This window comes from Pongo abelii, chromosome 22 (genome assembly GCF_028885655.2).
Source record: "Pongo abelii isolate AG06213 chromosome 22, NHGRI_mPonAbe1-v2.0_pri, whole genome shotgun sequence".
Classification (NCBI taxonomy): Eukaryota; Metazoa; Chordata; class Mammalia; order Primates; family Hominidae; genus Pongo; species Pongo abelii.
Genome location: NC_072007.2, coordinates 22,377,622 through 22,394,966, shown reverse-complemented (window position 1 = coordinate 22,394,966; position 17,345 = coordinate 22,377,622). Strand labels below are relative to the sequence as shown.

General features: G+C 35.3%; 1 protein-coding gene across 1 annotated transcript in view; it reads left to right on the top strand.

Moving 5' to 3' along the window:
• The window catches only part of LOC100449147 (ankyrin repeat domain-containing protein 36A), a 201,127-nt gene that overhangs the window by 44,856 nt on the left and 138,926 nt on the right, over positions 1 to 17,345 (top strand). The window contains exons 19-26 of the mRNA XM_063720846.1: positions 2,533 to 2,593; positions 3,197 to 3,227; positions 6,036 to 6,102; positions 8,653 to 8,713; positions 9,314 to 9,344; positions 12,152 to 12,218; positions 14,773 to 14,833; positions 15,443 to 15,473. Coding sequence (XP_063576916.1) covers positions 2,533 to 2,593; positions 3,197 to 3,227; positions 6,036 to 6,102; positions 8,653 to 8,713; positions 9,314 to 9,344; positions 12,152 to 12,218; positions 14,773 to 14,833; positions 15,443 to 15,473 — 410 coding nt within the window. The remainder of the gene's footprint in view (positions 1 to 2,532; positions 2,594 to 3,196; positions 3,228 to 6,035; positions 6,103 to 8,652; positions 8,714 to 9,313; positions 9,345 to 12,151; positions 12,219 to 14,772; positions 14,834 to 15,442; positions 15,474 to 17,345) is intronic.

The following is a 17,345-nucleotide window of genomic DNA, read 5'->3' as shown; positions in this document are numbered from 1 at the left end:
AATTAATTTTCTCACTCTGAATCTCATGTTTTATATTATTTTCTTCTAAAACTTAGCAGTTGTCTACCTATCGTTGTTTTATGTTAGTATTAAAACTTTTATTAGAGATAACCATTTTAAAGAAATGGGAGGGGTTAATTTTAATTTTTTTTACTTTGGCAAATAAGAAATAGTTGATAAATACTTTGAGAGGTGTGACCTGAAAAAAAAAAATTGCTGGAAAATGCACAGTGACAGAAAAATGTTGTTCGGGAACGCTTTCCCACAATAGAGGAGATGCAAATTTTGGTCTAGGCTTATCTGAGTAAGTGTTTTTACTTTGAGTTGTATATCATATGAGTATGACTAATAATACCTCTGTTTAAGTGAATCTTTGTTACATCAGATGACTTATTATGGGAATCATGGAATCACCCTGTTACACATAGCATATAGTTTCTTTTTATTTCTTGTACACCTATTTTAACATCATACAGTATTTTTGCAGAGAGCTATTTCTTTATTTTTATTCTTGGTTCTATAATTAGAGTGAAGTAATATTAGAAATTGTGGAAATTTAACTAGACATGGTATCATGTGCCTGTAGTCCCACCTATTCAAGAGATCAAGCCAGGAGAATTTCTTGAGCCCAGGAGTTTAAGACCAAGCTTGGCAATAGAGCAAGAGCTTATCTCTAATTTTAAAAAGTTGTGGAAGATTAGAAATTTAAATTCTGTTGTCTAATCTGTATTAGAGAGGGTTTACACTGTGTTTTCCGGGTCCTTTTTACTAAGAGTATACTTTAAACTCTTTATCTAATTGAAGAATATGCGTTTTGTTTAAAATAACAACCTGTTTGATAAGCAGAGACTCTTCATTTTCCTAAGGTCAGACTTTAATTTCACAAGGTTTGTGCATTGTAATAAAAAAAAAAAAATCTACTCAGGGTCTTTGTATCGCATTCTAAATTTTAAATGTCAGAGGCTTTTGTGCTGTTATTGAAAAAATACTTGTAAAACTCCTGCATTACTGTGAGCCACTTGAAGCTAGAAAACCTATTTGTATGTATCCTGGAGTACCCAGAATAATGTCTGGCATGTAAGAAACATTTAATTAGTTTTTAATGTGAATCAACAACCAGGCAAATGGGCTTTTTTATAATGGAATGTTACAGGTGACATAATACGCCTAAGATATCTAATAATTAAATCTATTAAATTTCTTGAATGTTTTGAATTTATCTTTTCTTGTAATGTTGAGAATGTATAAGTTGAGGTGAGTTATGTTGAGAAAATATGTCATATAGAAGAAAATAAAATTTAGAAAAGATGGAAAGGAAATAGGAAAGGTGGATACAGCGTGTTTTCTAATATCTTCCAACTGGAAGCTTGGATTAGGATTTTAGATTAAATTTTCTTAAATTTTTAAAGCCGCAACCATGTTCTACTAAATACATATTTTTCAGGACATACATTACTCTTTCTAATTCTGAATAAAAATTCTTTCTCCACGTGTGAAGTTGCTGGAATTTTATTGGTTTTTTTTTTTTTTTTCCTTCTCGGTCTGTCTGTCTCTCTCTGTGTAGTAAAAATATTTCAGCTTTCGGGTGAATGATCATGGTTAACTCTTGGGATGTGTTATTTTATAGTAAACAAATGAAACTCTTTATTACGTAAGTATTTACACAAAACAAATTGTCGAGTAAATGCTAACCAGTATTATTAGGCATATATTATGAATGCAAGCTTTTCTTTTAAGCTCATATTTGATTGACTGGTCATGTCTCTTTTTTTCTTTGTTTCTCCCTCCTTCCCGTTTGTTTAAAAATGATTTACCTCAGTCTAACTTTTTCCTTGCAGACCGCATGTCTTTAGTGTCTATTCTTTCATTTCAGCTCTGTTTCTGTTGTCAGGATACTTAGTTACAGCTTTCTGTTTAGTAGCTATGTGTGGCCTTCATTCATGAATCACTGCTCCATAAGGTGGACGGTTGCTTTGTTCTGTCTTTTTTGGAAGGAGCTGAAGTTATACAATAATTTGTTTTTAGCTTTTGACACACAGAATAGAAGCAACTTATACTGTTTCCGACGCTAGCCCATTTAAATATAGTACTACTAAAAACTACATTCTCACATTTTTTTCCCACAGAAAGTAATTCACACAACTATATATCATGCATAAATATTTTGAAAAATAAAGTGATTATTGACTTTTTATTATTAGTTTTGTTCAGTAATACTGTAAATTACATAGGAGTAAATTTTTGTCCCAGTTTGTTGTGGTTAATGAAAGATACTAATGGATATCATAGTATTTGTATAATAATCAACTGGGGTTGAAAGGAGTAACATTTTGAGAATATCTGTATCACCAATCATAATCATCATCCCATGTGAATATGTAGATAAGTAAATGGCAGACTTGGGGTTTGAATCTACGTATGAGTGACTTCAACGTGTATATTTTTTTCTGTTAGATCATGTAGTAATGGTGGCTATTATCATTATTTAAATTGCTCCATGTTATTCTTAAACCTATTGTGTTTTTCTTCTAGATTATTTCAAAACCATACATCCCAAAGAGAAGGATTATTTCTGTACAATCTACAGAAGATGGTAAGCTATTTGAAGCCTGCCTATTATATTATTTACTTACCCTTCATTTATTTGTCTTTTTTCTTCTTCTTCTTCTTTTTTTTTTGAAATGCAGTCTTACTAGTCTGCAGCCCAGGTTGTAGTGCAGTGGCACGATCTTGGCTCACTGCAACTTCCACCTCCTGGGTTCAAGTGATTCTCCTGCCTCAGCCTCCCGAGTAGCTGGGATTACAGGTGCGCACCACCACACCTGGCTAATTTTTGTGTTTTTAGTAGAGATGGAGTTTCACGATGTTGTCCGGGCTGATCTCAGACTCTTGACTTCAAGCGATCAACCCACCTCGGCCTCCCAAACTGCTAGGATTACAGGCATGAGCCACCGTGCCAGGCCTTCTGTATTATTATTATTATTATTATTATTGTTATCATCATCATCATAAGGATAGAGTCTTTCTATGTTGGCCAGGCTGGTCTCAAACTCCTGGGCTTCTCAAGTGATACTTCTGCCTCAGCCTTCTGAGTAGCTAAGATTGTAGGAACAAGCCACTGTGCTCTTTTATGTTTTTAATATTCTGTAGTTTTCTATTGTTGATTTAAAATGCATTTTACTTTTTTGTTTAATAGTGCCTCCTCCTACTAAAGAGTGTTTTCACAGGTATGATTTCACAGATTTTTTAAATTGATATGTTTAACTAAGTGAATAGAGAGAAGAGAAACTAGTATCTGTTTAGTGTTCTACTCTGTGCTAGACACCATATTACATGCTTAACGTTTATCATGTCATGTCATCTTCACACAGCTTTACAAACTATTTGTGCTATTATTGCATTTTTACTAATTAGGCAACTCTGCTTTAATGAGGTTGAAATATTGACTCATGATTCCACAGTAAACAGGTAGCCAACCCAAGATTGGACCATCATCCTGCCTGGCTCTGAAATCACTTCTTTTGCCCCTAAGCAGAAGTGGATAGAGATCTATGCAGCAATGGGATCGTGGTACTGATTTAAATCAGATCAATTCAGAAAGTCACATTTTGTTATGCATTGACTCTCTGAGTCATTTTGTTATGCATTGACTTCTAAGTGTTCCTTAGAAGCCTGGCTACTCCAAAAGTTTGTCCAAATATTTTGGAAATGGCAGTGGTAACCATATTACTTTTTTTTTTTTTTTAACCATCAGCGTTTTAAAGGCAGATATCAGTTATCTGTGGCCACAGGACCCTAAGTTTTTCATAAAGCAAGACCAAGCCAATGCCAGAAAAATACTCTCTTACTGTGCTTGGCGAATATCTAAATATAGTCCATGTGATGTTAACTATATTTAGCATATATTAAAAGGATATTTCTAATTCATTTCTCTACTTACTGCCTACCCAGTTAGGTTTTCTCTTTAAGTGAGTACCCTGCCTAGTTTGCTGAAGCTTTTTCTTATTCTCTGGATTCTTTTATTTTCCTTCTATGACATTTTAGTAATATTTTCTTGATTTCTTTTTACTTCTCTTCTGTTTTTCTTATGATCTTCTATTATAGTTTTCGTGAACAGCCGCTAAATATTCCCCGTTTTCCTACAGACAAAATCAGAGGTGCATAGAGTTTCAGAATGTTAAGAAATCCTGGAGACTAAACAAAATATCCTCTAGTACTTGAATCCTTGCTTATCATCCTGATCAAGTGGTTTGTTCAGGTGGAGAACCTGAAACTCAAAGGGAGAAAATTATTTGGATACAGTAAATCAGAGAAATGAGAATTGCACTCAGGTTTCTTAGTTCAAAACCCAGTCTTCTTTTACATCATTCTGTCACTGAGTGATTTTAGTTTTAGAAAGAGGGAGTGGCTCTAGTGAACACGGTGGAAGAGGAGGAGAATGGAATGAGCTGTTGAACCCAATGAAAGTGCATAAGAATGGAATTTGCAGGGGACAGCCAAATTTGAAGAGAAACAAACTCTTAGTTGGATAGAAATGAGGGTTTTAGGAAAAAATCTGAATATTTGGTTTAATGCAAGTTTGATAAAGATAAGGGAATTGAAAACACAGGATGTTGGGAGCTATCAAGAAAGGCATATTAGAATACGGCGTTCAAGGAGTTCTGAAGAGGGTGCTGCCTTTTTGTTTGTTTAACTGGAGGAACTGACAAACTTCAAGGTTTTATTGAAAAATGTTAAAAGAATTTGAGCCACTGGAAAGGGTCTCCGGAGCAGATAGGAATGTGGTATCATCTTCTTCCATCCCAGCTTACAGAGGGCTTAGAATCCCTCAAGAACTAGGGAGCTGGAGATTGCTTAAGTACATGGATCTGTGACCCAGGGTGGATGTCTCTTTTTTTCTGACTCTTTTCTCAATTCTCTCATGTACATGTAGGGTAGGGCAAATGTAGGATTGGCCGGCAAACCAGCAGTGAAGCTTCCTTTGGGTAGTTGGTAACATGCGTATGCTTGGGGTGGATGACTGAGACTAACTTACTTTCCAGAAGCAGAGGAATAGAGAGCTCCTACTCTCAATTATGTTAGCCCATCTTTTGAGGAATCTGGGCTTTCCTAGGCTGAAGATGTAGATTGGAGATTGCCACGGATCCCTGCAGAAGAGGGATCCAGAAGTGGGAGCCCATAGGAAGGAAGATATTTAGATAGTGATGAATGAAATGGAGCTATAAGTACTTAGGAGGGCGACTTTTCCAGCAGTCTCTCTCTTGGGTATCTGAGTGTCTATGAAGGTTCTTAAGCTTGCTGGTTTTTGTGGATCTGAATAAGGCAGGATCTATATAATGACAATAATTGGATTTTAAAATTTCTAATGTTTTAATCTTCTGTGAAGGATATTCCCAATAACAACCTAACAACATATACGTTTGTACTTTGACTTTTGTACACTCAGCTTTCAAACATTTGCAGTGTTTCAGGGGGCCCCCTGCAGTGTTCTAGGGTGAAGAGAATCAGTGGGCCCTCTTTAAGTAGCTCACATGCTGAAGATCCAAGACTCTCATTTTCCAGTGACACAGATTAGTCTTTGAATCAGAAGTAGATAATGGAGAAGAGACGGTGCCTTTTCTGCCTTGTTTTAGGTTATCAGGTTTACTCCAGTTCAGTAAGAAAAGTTGTGTCAGATATCAACTGGATTTTCAGTTTAGCCTTTAGGGTAGATAGTTTATAAGGACAAATTATTGTCTGGCCGTGCCGTTATAATGCCTGTCAGTATTTGTTACGGGTTTAAGGGTGAGTCTGCATTGGATATTTCATAGTTTGGGAGAGGTGGAGGCAGAAATAGGTAACTGAAATGTTTTCTAAAATGGAAGCCATATCTTAATTATACCAGGAAATATTATTTAATATGCAGATAACTGAGTTTCCTCAGACTTTGTTTTACCATTTTTTTTTGGAGGGGACATGCATGTATAGACTGACGGTTTTTGTTTTCTTTTAAGAAATGAACGTGCTCGTTTTTGTTGTATCTTTTTGCTCCGTAGGAGTCTCTACAGACCGGATACTGTTGTACAGCCTGTGACAGAGGATGAGTTTGCTTTGGAATCTGAGGTAGAGTACTGTCTTGTGAAATTAATTTTCTCACTCTGAATCTCATGTTTTATATTATTTTCTTCTAAAACTTAGCAGTTGTCTACCTATCGTTGTTTTATGTTAGTATTAAAACTTTTATTAGAGATAACCATTTTAAAGAAATGGGAGGGGTTAATTTTAATTTTTTTTACTTTGGCAAATAAGAAATAGTTGATAAATACTTTGAGAGGTGTGACCTGAAAAAAAAAATTGCTGGAAAATGCACAGTGACAGAAAAATGTTGTTCGGGAACGCTTTCCCACAATAGAGGAGATGCAAATTTTGGTCTAGGCTTATCTGAGTAAGTGTTTTTACTTTGAGTTGTATATCATATGAGTATGACTAATAATACCTCTGTTTAAGTGAATCTTTGTTACATCAGATGACTTATTATGGGAATCATGGAATCACCCTGTTACACATAGCATATAGTTTCTTTTTATTTCTTGTACACCTATTTTAACATCATACAGTATTTTTGCAGAGAGCTATTTCTTTATTTTTATTCTTGGTTCTATAATTAGAGTGAAGTAATATTAGAAATTGTGGAAATTTAACTAGACATGGTATCATGTGCCTGTAGTCCCACCTATTCAAGAGATCAAGCCAGGAGAATTTCTTGAGCCCAGGAGTTTAAGACCAAGCTTGGCAATAGAGCAAGAGCTTATCTCTAATTTTAAAAAGTTGTGGAAGATTAGAAATTTAAATTCTGTTGTCAAATCTGTGTTAGAGAGGGTTTACACTGTGTTTTCCGGGTCCTTTTTACTAAGAGTATACTTTAAACTCTTTATCTAATTGAAGAATATGCGTTTTGTTTAAAATAACAACCTGTTTGATAAGCAGAGACTCTTCATTTTCCTAAGGTCAGACTTTAATTTCACAAGGTTTGTGCATTGTAATAAAAAAAAAAAAATCTACTCAGGGTCTTTGTATCGCATTCTAAATTTTAAATGTCAGAGGCTTTTGTGCTGTTATTGAAAAAATACTTGTAAAACTCCTGCATTACTGTGAGCCACTTGAAGCTAGAAAACCTATTTGTATGTATCCTGGAGTACCCAGAATAATGTCTGGCATGTAAGAAACATTTAATTAGTTTTTAATGTGAATCAACAACCAGGCAAATGGGCTTTTTTATAATGGAATGTTACAGGTGACATAATACGCCTAAGATATCTAATAATTAAATCTATTAAATTTCTTGAATGTTTTGAATTTATCTTTTCTTGTAATGTTGAGAATGTATAAGTTGAGGTGAGTTATGTTGAGAAAATATGTCATATAGAAGAAAATAAAATTTAGAAAAGATGGAAAGGAAATAGGAAAGGTGGATACAGCGTGTTTTCTAATATCTTCCAACTGGAAGCTTGGATTAGGATTTTAGATTAAATTTTCTTAAATTTTTAAAGCCGCAACCATGTTCTACTAAATACATATTTTTCAGGACATACATTACTCTTTCTAATTCTGAATAAAAATTCTTTCTCCACGTGTGAAGTTGCTGGAATTTTATTGGTTTTTTTTTTTTTTTTCCTTCTCGGTCTGTCTGTCTCTCTCTGTGTAGTAAAAATATTTCAGCTTTCAGGTGAATGATCATGGTTAACTCTTGGGATGTGTTATTTTATAGTAAACAAATGAAACTCTTTATTACGTAAGTATTTACACAAAACAAATTGTCGAGTAAATGCTAACCAGTATTATTAGGCATATATTATGAATGCAAGCTTTTCTTTTAAGCTCATATTTGATTGACTGGTCATGTCTCTTTTTTTCTTTGTTTCTCCCTCCTTCCCGTTTGTTTAAAAATGATTTACCTCAGTCTAACTTTTTCCTTGCAGACCGCATGTCTTTAGTGTCTATTCTTTCATTTCAGCTCTGTTTCTGTTGTCAGGATACTTAGTTACAGCTTTCTGTTTAGTAGCTATGTGTGGCCTTCATTCATGAATCACTGCTCCATAAGGTGGACGGTTGCTTTGTTCTGTCTTTTTTGGAAGGAGCTGAAGTTATACAATAATTTGTTTTTAGCTTTTGACACACAGAATAGAAGCAACTTATACTGTTTCCGACGCTAGCCCATTTAAATATAGTACTACTAAAAACTACATTCTCACATTTTTTTCCCACAGAAAGTAATTCACACAACTATATATCATGCATAAATATTTTGAAAAATAAAGTGATTATTGACTTTTTATTATTAGTTTTGTTCAGTAATACTGTAAATTACATAGGAGTAAATTTTTGTCCCAGTTTGTTGTGGTTAATGAAAGATACTAATGGATATCATAGTATTTGTATAATAATCAACTGGGGTTGAAAGGAGTAACATTTTGAGAATATCTGTATCACCAATCATAATCATCATCCCATGTGAATATGTAGATAAGTAAATGGCCGACTTGGGGTTTGAATCTACGTATGAGTGACTTCAACGTGTATATTTTTTTCTGTTAGATCATGTAGTAATGGTGGCTATTATCATTATTTAAATTGCTCCATGTTATTCTTAAACCTATTGTGTTTTTCTTCTAGATTATTTCAAAACCATACATCCCAAAGAGAAGGATTATTTCTGTACAATCTACAGAAGATGGTAAGCTATTTGAAGCCTGCCTATTATATTATTTACTTACCCTTCATTTATTTGTCTTTTTTCTTCTTCTTCTTCTTTTTTTTTTGAAATGCAGTCCTACTAGTCTGCAGCCCAGGTTGTAGTGCAGTGGCACGATCTTGGCTCACTGCAACTTCCACCTCCTGGGTTCAAGTGATTCTCCTGCCTCAGCCTCCCGAGTAGCTGGGATTACAGGCGCGCACCACCACACCTGGCTAATTTTTGTGTTTTTAGTAGAGATGGAGTTTCACGATGTTGTCCGGGCTGATCTCAGACTCTTGACTTCAAGCGATCAACCCACCTCGGCCTCCCAAACTGCTAGGATTACAGGCATGAGCCACCGTGCCAGGCCTTCTGTATTATTATTATTATTATTATTGTTATCATCATCATCATAAGGATAGAGTCTTTCTATGTTGGCCAGGCTGGTCTCAAACTCCTGGGCTTCTCAAGTGATACTTCTGCCTCAGCCTTCTGAGTAGCTAAGATTGTAGGAACAAGCCACTGTGCTCTTTTATGTTTTTAATATTCTGTAGTTTTCTATTGTTGATTTAAAATGCATTTTACTTTTTTGTTTAATAGTGCCTCCTCCTACTAAAGAGTGTTTTCACAGGTATGATTTCACAGATTTTTTAAATTGATATGTTTAACTAAGTGAATAGAGAGAAGAGAAACTAGTATCTGTTTAGTGTTCTACTCTGTGCTAGACACCATATTACATGCTTAACGTTTATCATGTCATGTCATCTTCACACAGCTTTACAAACTATTTGTGCTATTATTGCATTTTTACTAATTAGGCAACTCTGCTTTAATGAGGTTGAAATATTGACTCATGATTCCACAGTAAACAGGTAGCCAACCCAAGATTGGACCATCATCCTGCCTGGCTCTGAAATCACTTCTTTTGCCCCTAAGCAGAAGTGGATAGAGATCTATGCAGCAATGGGATCGTGGTACTGATTTAAATCAGATCAATTCAGAAAGTCACATTTTGTTATGCATTGACTCTCTGAGTCATTTTGTTATGCATTGACTTCTAAGTGTTCCTTAGAAGCCTGGCTACTCCAAAAGTTTGTCCAAATATTTTGGAAATGGCAGTGGTAACCATATTACTTTTTTTTTTTTTTAACCATCAGCGTTTTAAAGGCAGATATCAGTTATCTGTGGCCACAGGACCCTAAGTTTTTCATAAAGCAAGACCAAGCCAATGCCAGAAAAATACTCTCTTACTGTGCTTGGCGAATATCTAAATATAGTCCATGTGATGTTAACTATATTTAGCATATATTAAAAGGATATTTCTAATTCATTTCTCTACTTACTGCCTACCCAGTTAGGTTTTCTCTTTAAGTGAGTACCCTGCCTAGTTTGCTGAAGCTTTTTCTTATTCTCTGGATTCTTTTATTTTCCTTCTATGACATTTTAGTAATATTTTCTTGATTTCTTTTTACTTCTCTTCTGTTTTTCTTATGATCTTCTATTATAGTTTTCGTGAACAGCCGCTAAATATTCCCCGTTTTCCTACAGACAAAATCAGAGGTGCATAGAGTTTCAGAATGTTAAGAAATCCTGGAGACTAAACAAAATATCCTCTAGTACTTGAATCCTTGCTTATCATCCTGATCAAGTGGTTTGTTCAGGTGGAGAACCTGAAACTCAAAGGGAGAAAATTATTTGGATACAGTAAATCAGAGAAATGAGAATTGCACTCAGGTTTCTTAGTTCAAAACCCAGTCTTCTTTTACATCATTCTGTCACTGAGTGATTTTAGTTTTAGAAAGAGGGAGTGGCTCTAGTGAACACGGTGGAAGAGGAGGAGAATGGAATGAGCTGTTGAACCCAATGAAAGTGCATAAGAATGGAATTTGCAGGGGACAGCCAAATTTGAAGAGAAACAAACTCTTAGTTGGATAGAAATGAGGGTTTTAGGAAAAAATCTGAATATTTGGTTTAATGCAAGTTTGATAAAGATAAGGGAATTGAAAACACAGGATGTTGGGAGCTATCAAGAAAGGCATATTAGAATACGGCGTTCAAGGAGTTCTGAAGAGGGTGCTGCCTTTTTGTTTGTTTAACTGGAGGAACTGACAAACTTCAAGGTTTTATTGAAAAATGTTAAAAGAATTTGAGCCACTGGAAAGGGTCTCCGGAGCAGATAGGAATGTGGTATCATCTTCTTCCATCCCAGCTTACAGAGGGCTTAGAATCCCTCAAGAACTAGGGAGCTGGAGATTGCTTAAGTACATGGATCTGTGACCCAGGGTGGATGTCTCTTTTTTTCTGACTCTTTTCTCAATTCTCTCATGTACATGTAGGGTAGGGCAAATGTAGGATTGGCCGGCAAACCAGCAGTGAAGCTTCCTTTGGGTAGTTGGTAACATGCGTATGCTTGGGGTGGATGACTGAGACTAACTTACTTTCCAGAAGCAGAGGAATAGAGAGCTCCTACTCTCAATTATGTTAGCCCATCTTTTGAGGAATCTGGGCTTTCCTAGGCTGAAGATGTAGATTGGAGATTGCCACGGATCCCTGCAGAAGAGGGATCCAGAAGTGGGAGCCCATAGGAAGGAAGATATTTAGATAGTGATGAATGAAATGGAGCTATAAGTACTTAGGAGGGCGACTTTTCCAGCAGTCTCTCTCTTGGGTATCTGAGTGTCTATGAAGGTTCTTAAGCTTGCTGGTTTTTGTGGATCTGAATAAGGCAGGATCTATATAATGACAATAATTGGATTTTAAAATTTCTAATGTTTTAATCTTCTGTGAAGGATATTCCCAATAACAACCTAACAACATATACGTTTGTACTTTGACTTTTGTACACTCAGCTTTCAAACATTTGCAGTGTTTCAGGGGGCCCCCTGCAGTGTTCTAGGGTGAAGAGAATCAGTGGGCCCTCTTTAAGTAGCTCACATGCTGAAGATCCAAGACTCTCATTTTCCAGTGACACAGATTAGTCTTTGAATCAGAAGTAGATAATGGAGAAGAGACGGTGCCTTTTCTGCCTTGTTTTAGGTTATCAGGTTTACTCCAGTTCAGTAAGAAAAGTTGTGTCAGATATCAACTGGATTTTCAGTTTAGCCTTTAGGGTAGATAGTTTATAAGGACAAATTATTGTCTGGCCGTGCCGTTATAATGCCTGTCAGTATTTGTTACGGGTTTAAGGGTGAGTCTGCATTGGATATTTCATAGTTTGGGAGAGGTGGAGGCAGAAATAGGTAACTGAAATGTTTTCTAAAATGGAAGCCATATCTTAATTATACCAGGAAATATTATTTAATATGCAGATAACTGAGTTTCCTCAGACTTTGTTTTACCATTTTTTTTTGGAGGGGACATGCATGTATAGACTGACGGTTTTTGTTTTCTTTTAAGAAATGAACGTGCTCGTTTTTGTTGTATCTTTTTGCTCCATAGGAGTCTCTACAGACCGGATACTGTTGTACAGCCTGTGACAGAGGATGAGTTTGCTTTGGAATCTGAGGTAGAGTACTGTCTTGTGAAATTAATTTTCTCACTCTGAATCTCATGTTTTATATTATTTTCTTCTAAAACTTAGCAGTTGTCTACCTATCGTTGTTTTATGTTAGTATTAAAACTTTTATTAGAGATAACCATTTTAAAGAAATGGGAGGGGTTAATTTTAAGTTTTTTTTACTTTGGCAAATAAGAAATAGTTGATAAATACTTTGAGAGGTGTGACCTGAAAAAAAAAAATTGCTGGAAAATGCACAGTGACAGAAAAATGTTGTTCGGGAACGCTTTCCCACAATAGAGGAGATGCAAATTTTGGTCTAGGCTTATCTGAGTAAGTGTTTTTACTTTGAGTTGTATATCATATGAGTATGACTAATAATACCTCTGTTTAAGTGAATCTTTGTTACATCAGATGACTTATTATGGGAATCATGGAATCACCCTGTTACACATAGCATATAGTTTCTTTTTATTTCTTGTACACCTATTTTAACATCATACAGTATTTTTGCAGAGAGCTATTTCTTTATTTTTATTCTTGGTTCTATAATTAGAGTGAAGTAATATTAGAAATTGTGGAAATTTAACTAGACATGGTATCATGTGCCTGTAGTCCCACCTATTCAAGAGATCAAGCCAGGAGAATTTCTTGAGCCCAGGAGTTTAAGACCAAGCTTGGCAATAGAGCAAGAGCTTATCTCTAATTTTAAAAAGTTGTGGAAGATTAGAAATTTAAATTCTGTTGTCAAATCTGTGTTAGAGAGGGTTTACACTGTGTTTTCCGGGTCCTTTTTACTAAGAGTATACTTTAAACTCTTTATCTAATTGAAGAATATGCGTTTTGTTTAAAATAACCTGTTTGATAAGCAGAGACTCTTCATTTTCCTAAGGTCAGACTTTAATTTCACAAGGTTTGTGCATTGTAATAAAAAAAAAAAAATCTACTCAGGGTCTTTGTATCGCATTCTAAATTTTAAATGTCAGAGGCTTTTGTGCTGTTATTGAAAAAATACTTGTAAAACTCCTGCATTACTGTGAGCCACTTGAAGCTAGAAAACCTATTTGTATGTATCCTGGAGTACCCAGAATAATGTCTGGCATGTAAGAAACATTTAATTAGTTTTTAATGTGAATCAACAACCAGGCAAATGGGCTTTTTTATAATGGAATGTTACAGGTGACATAATACGCCTAAGATATCTAATAATTAAATCTATTAAATTTCTTGAATGTTTTGAATTTATCTTTTCTTGTAATGTTGAGAATGTATAAGTTGAGGTGAGTTATGTTGAGAAAATATGTCATATAGAAGAAAATAAAATTTAGAAAAGATGGAAAGGAAATAGGAAAGGTGGATACAGCGTGTTTTCTAATATCTTCCAACTGGAAGCTTGGATTAGGATTTTAGATTAAATTTTCTTAAATTTTTAAAGCCGCAACCATGTTCTACTAAATACATATTTTTCAGGACATACATTACTCTTTCGAATTCTGAATAAAAATTCTTTCTCCACGTGTGAAGTTGCTGGAATTTTATTGTTTTGTTTTGTTTTTTTTTTTTCCCCTCTCGGTCTGTCTGTCTCTCTCTGTGTAGTAAAAATGTTTCAGCTTTCAGGTGAATGATCATGGTTAACTCTTGGGATGTGTTATTTTATAGTAAACAAATGAAACTCTTTATTACATAAGTATTTACACAAAACAAATTGTCGAGTAAATGCTAACCAGTATTATTAGGCATATATTATGAATGCAAGCTTTTCTTTTAAGCTCATATTTGATTGACTGGTCATGTCTCTTTTTTTCTTTGTTTCTCCCTCCTTCCCGTTTGTTTAAAAATGATTTACCTCAGTCTAACTTTTTCCTTGCAGACCGCATGTCTTTAGTGTCTATTCTTTCATTTCACCTCTGTTTCTGTTGTCAGGATACTTAGTTACAGCTTTGTGTTTAGTAGCTATGTGTGGCCTTCATTCATGAATCACTGCTCCATAAGGTGGACGGTTGCTTTGTTCTGTCTTTTTTGGAAGGAGCTGAAGTTATACAATAATTTGTTTTTAGCTTTTGACACACAGAATAGAAGCAACTTATACTGTTTCCGACGCTAGCTCATTTAAATATAGTACTACTAAAAACTACATTCTCACATTTTTTCCCACAGAAAGTAATTCACACAACTATATATCATGCATAAATATTTTGAAAAATAAAGTGATTATTGACTTTTTATTATTAGTTTTGTTCAGTAATACTGTAAATTACATAGGAGTAAATTTTTGTCCCAGTTTGTTGTGGTTAATGAAAGATACTAATGGATATCATAGTATTTGTATAATAATCAACTGGGGTTGAAAGGAGTAACATTTTGAGAATATCTGTATCACCAATCATAATCATCATCCCATGTGAATATGTAGATAAGTAAATGGCAGACTTGGGGTTTGAATCTACGTATGAGTGACTTCAACGTGTATATTTTTTTCTGTTAGATCATGTAGTAATGGTGGCTATTATCATTATTTAAATTGCTCCATGTTATTCTTAAACCTATTATGTTTTTCTTCTAGATTATTTCAAAACCATACATCCCAAAGAGAAGGATTATTTCTGTACAATCTACAGAAGATGGTAAGCTATTTGAAGCCTGCCTATTATATTATTTACTTACCCTTCATTTATTTGTCTTTTTTCTTCTTCTTCTTCTTTTTTTTTTGAAATGCAGTCTTACTAGTCTGCAGCCCAGGTTGTAGTGCAGTGGCACGATCTTGGCTCACTGCAACTTCCACCTCCTGGGTTCAAGTGATTCTCCTGCCTCAGCCTCCCGAGTAGCTGGGATTACAGGCACGCACCACCACACCTGGCTAATTTTTGTGTTTTTAGTAGAGATGGAGTTTCACGATGTTGTCCGGGCTGATCTCAGACTCTTGACTTCAAGCGATCAACCCACCTCGGCCTCCCAAACTGCTAGGATTACAGGCATGAGCCACCGTGCCAGGCCTTCTGTATTATTATTATTATTATTATTATTATTATTATTATCATCATCATCATAAGGATAGGGTCTTTCTATGTTGGCCAGGCTGGTCTCAAACTCCTGGGCTTCTCAAGTGATACTTCTGCCTCAGCCTTCTGAGTAGCTAAGATTGTAGGAACAAGCCACTGTGCTCTTTTATGTTTTTAATATTCTGTAGTTTTCTATTGTTGATTTAAAATGCATTTTACTTTTTTGTTTAATAGTGCCTCCTCCTACTAAAGAGTGTTTTCACAGGTATGATTTCACAGATTTTTTAAATTGATATGTTTAACTAAGTGAATAGAGAGAAGAGAAACTAGTATCTGTTTAGTGTTCTACTCTGTGCTAGACACCATATTACATGCTTAACGTTTATCATGTCATGTCATCTTCACACAGCTTTACAAACTATTTGTGCTATTATTGCATTTTTACTAATTAGGCAACTCTGCTTTAATGAGGTTGAAATATTGACTCATGATTCCACAGTAAACAGGTAGCCAACCCAAGATTGGACCATCATCCTGCCTGGCTCTGAAATCACTTCTTTTGCCCCTAAGCAGAAGTGGATAGAGATCTATGCAGCAATGGGATCGTGGTACTGATTTAAATCAGATCAATTCAGAAAGTCACATTTTGTTATGCATTGACTCTCTGAGTCATTTTGTTATGCATTGACTTCTAAGTGTTCCTTAGAAGCCTGGCTACTCCAAAAGTTTGTCCAAATATTTTGGAAATGGCAGTGGTAACCATATTACTTTTTTTTTTTTTTTAACCATCAGCGTTTTAAAGGCAGATATCAGTTATCTGTGGCCACAGGACCCTAAGTTTTTCATAAAGCAAGACCAAGCCAATGCCAGAAAAATACTCTCTTACTGTGCTTGGCGAATATCTAAATATAGTCCATGTGATGTTAACTATATTTAGCATATATTAAAAGGATATTTCTAATTCATTTCTCTACTTACTGCCTACCCAGTTAGGTTTTCTCTTTAAGTGAGTACCCTGCCTAGTTTGCTGAAGCTTTTTCTTATTCTCTGGATTCTTTTATTTTCCTTCTATGACATTTTAGTAATATTTTCTTGATTTCTTTTTACTTCTCTTCTGTTTTTCTTATGATCTTCTATTATAGTTTTCGTGAACAGCCGCTAAATATTCCCCGTTTTCCTACAGGCAAAATCAGAGGTGCATAGAGTTTCAGAATGTTAAGAAATCCTGGAGACTAAACAAAATATCCTCTAGTACTTGAATCCTTGCTTATCATCCTGATCAAGTGGTTTGTTCAGGTGGAGAACCTGAAACTCAAAGGGAGAAAATTATTTGGATACAGTAAATCAGAGAAATGAGAATTGCACTCAGGTTTCTTAGTTCAAAACCCAGTCTTCTTTTACATCATTCTGTCACTGAGTGATTTTAGTTTTAGAAAGAGGGAGTGGCTCTAGTGAACACGGTGGAAGAGGAGGAGAATGGAATGAGCTGTTGAACCCAATGAAAGTGCATAAGAATGGAATTTGCAGGGGACAGCCAAATTTGAAGAGAAACAAACTCTTAGTTGGATAGAAATGAGGGTTTTAGGAAAAAATCTGAATATTTGGTTTAATGCAAGTTTGATAAAGATAAGGGAATTGAAAACACAGGATGTTGGGAGCTATCAAGAAAGGCATATTAGAATACGGCGTTCAAGGAGTTCTGAAGAGGGTGCTGCCTTTTTGTTTGTTTAACTGGAGGAACTGACAAACTTCAAGGTTTTATTGAAAAATGTTAAAAGAATTTGAGCCACTGGAAAGGGTCTCCGGAGCAGATAGGAATGTGGTATCATCTTCTTCCATCCCAGCTTACAGAGGGCTTAGAATCCCTCAAGAACTAGGGAGCTGGAGATTGCTTAAGTACATGGATCTGTGACCCAGGGTGGATGTCTCTTTTTTTCTGACTCTTTTCTCAATTCTCTCATGTACATGTAGGGTAGGGCAAATGTAGGATTGGCCGGCAAACCAGCAGTGAAGCTTCCTTTGGGTAGTTGGTAACATGCGTATGCTTGGGGTGGATGACTGAGACTAACTTACTTTCCAGAAGCAGAGGAATAGAGAGCTCCTACTCTCAATTATGTTAGCCCATCTTTTGAGGAAT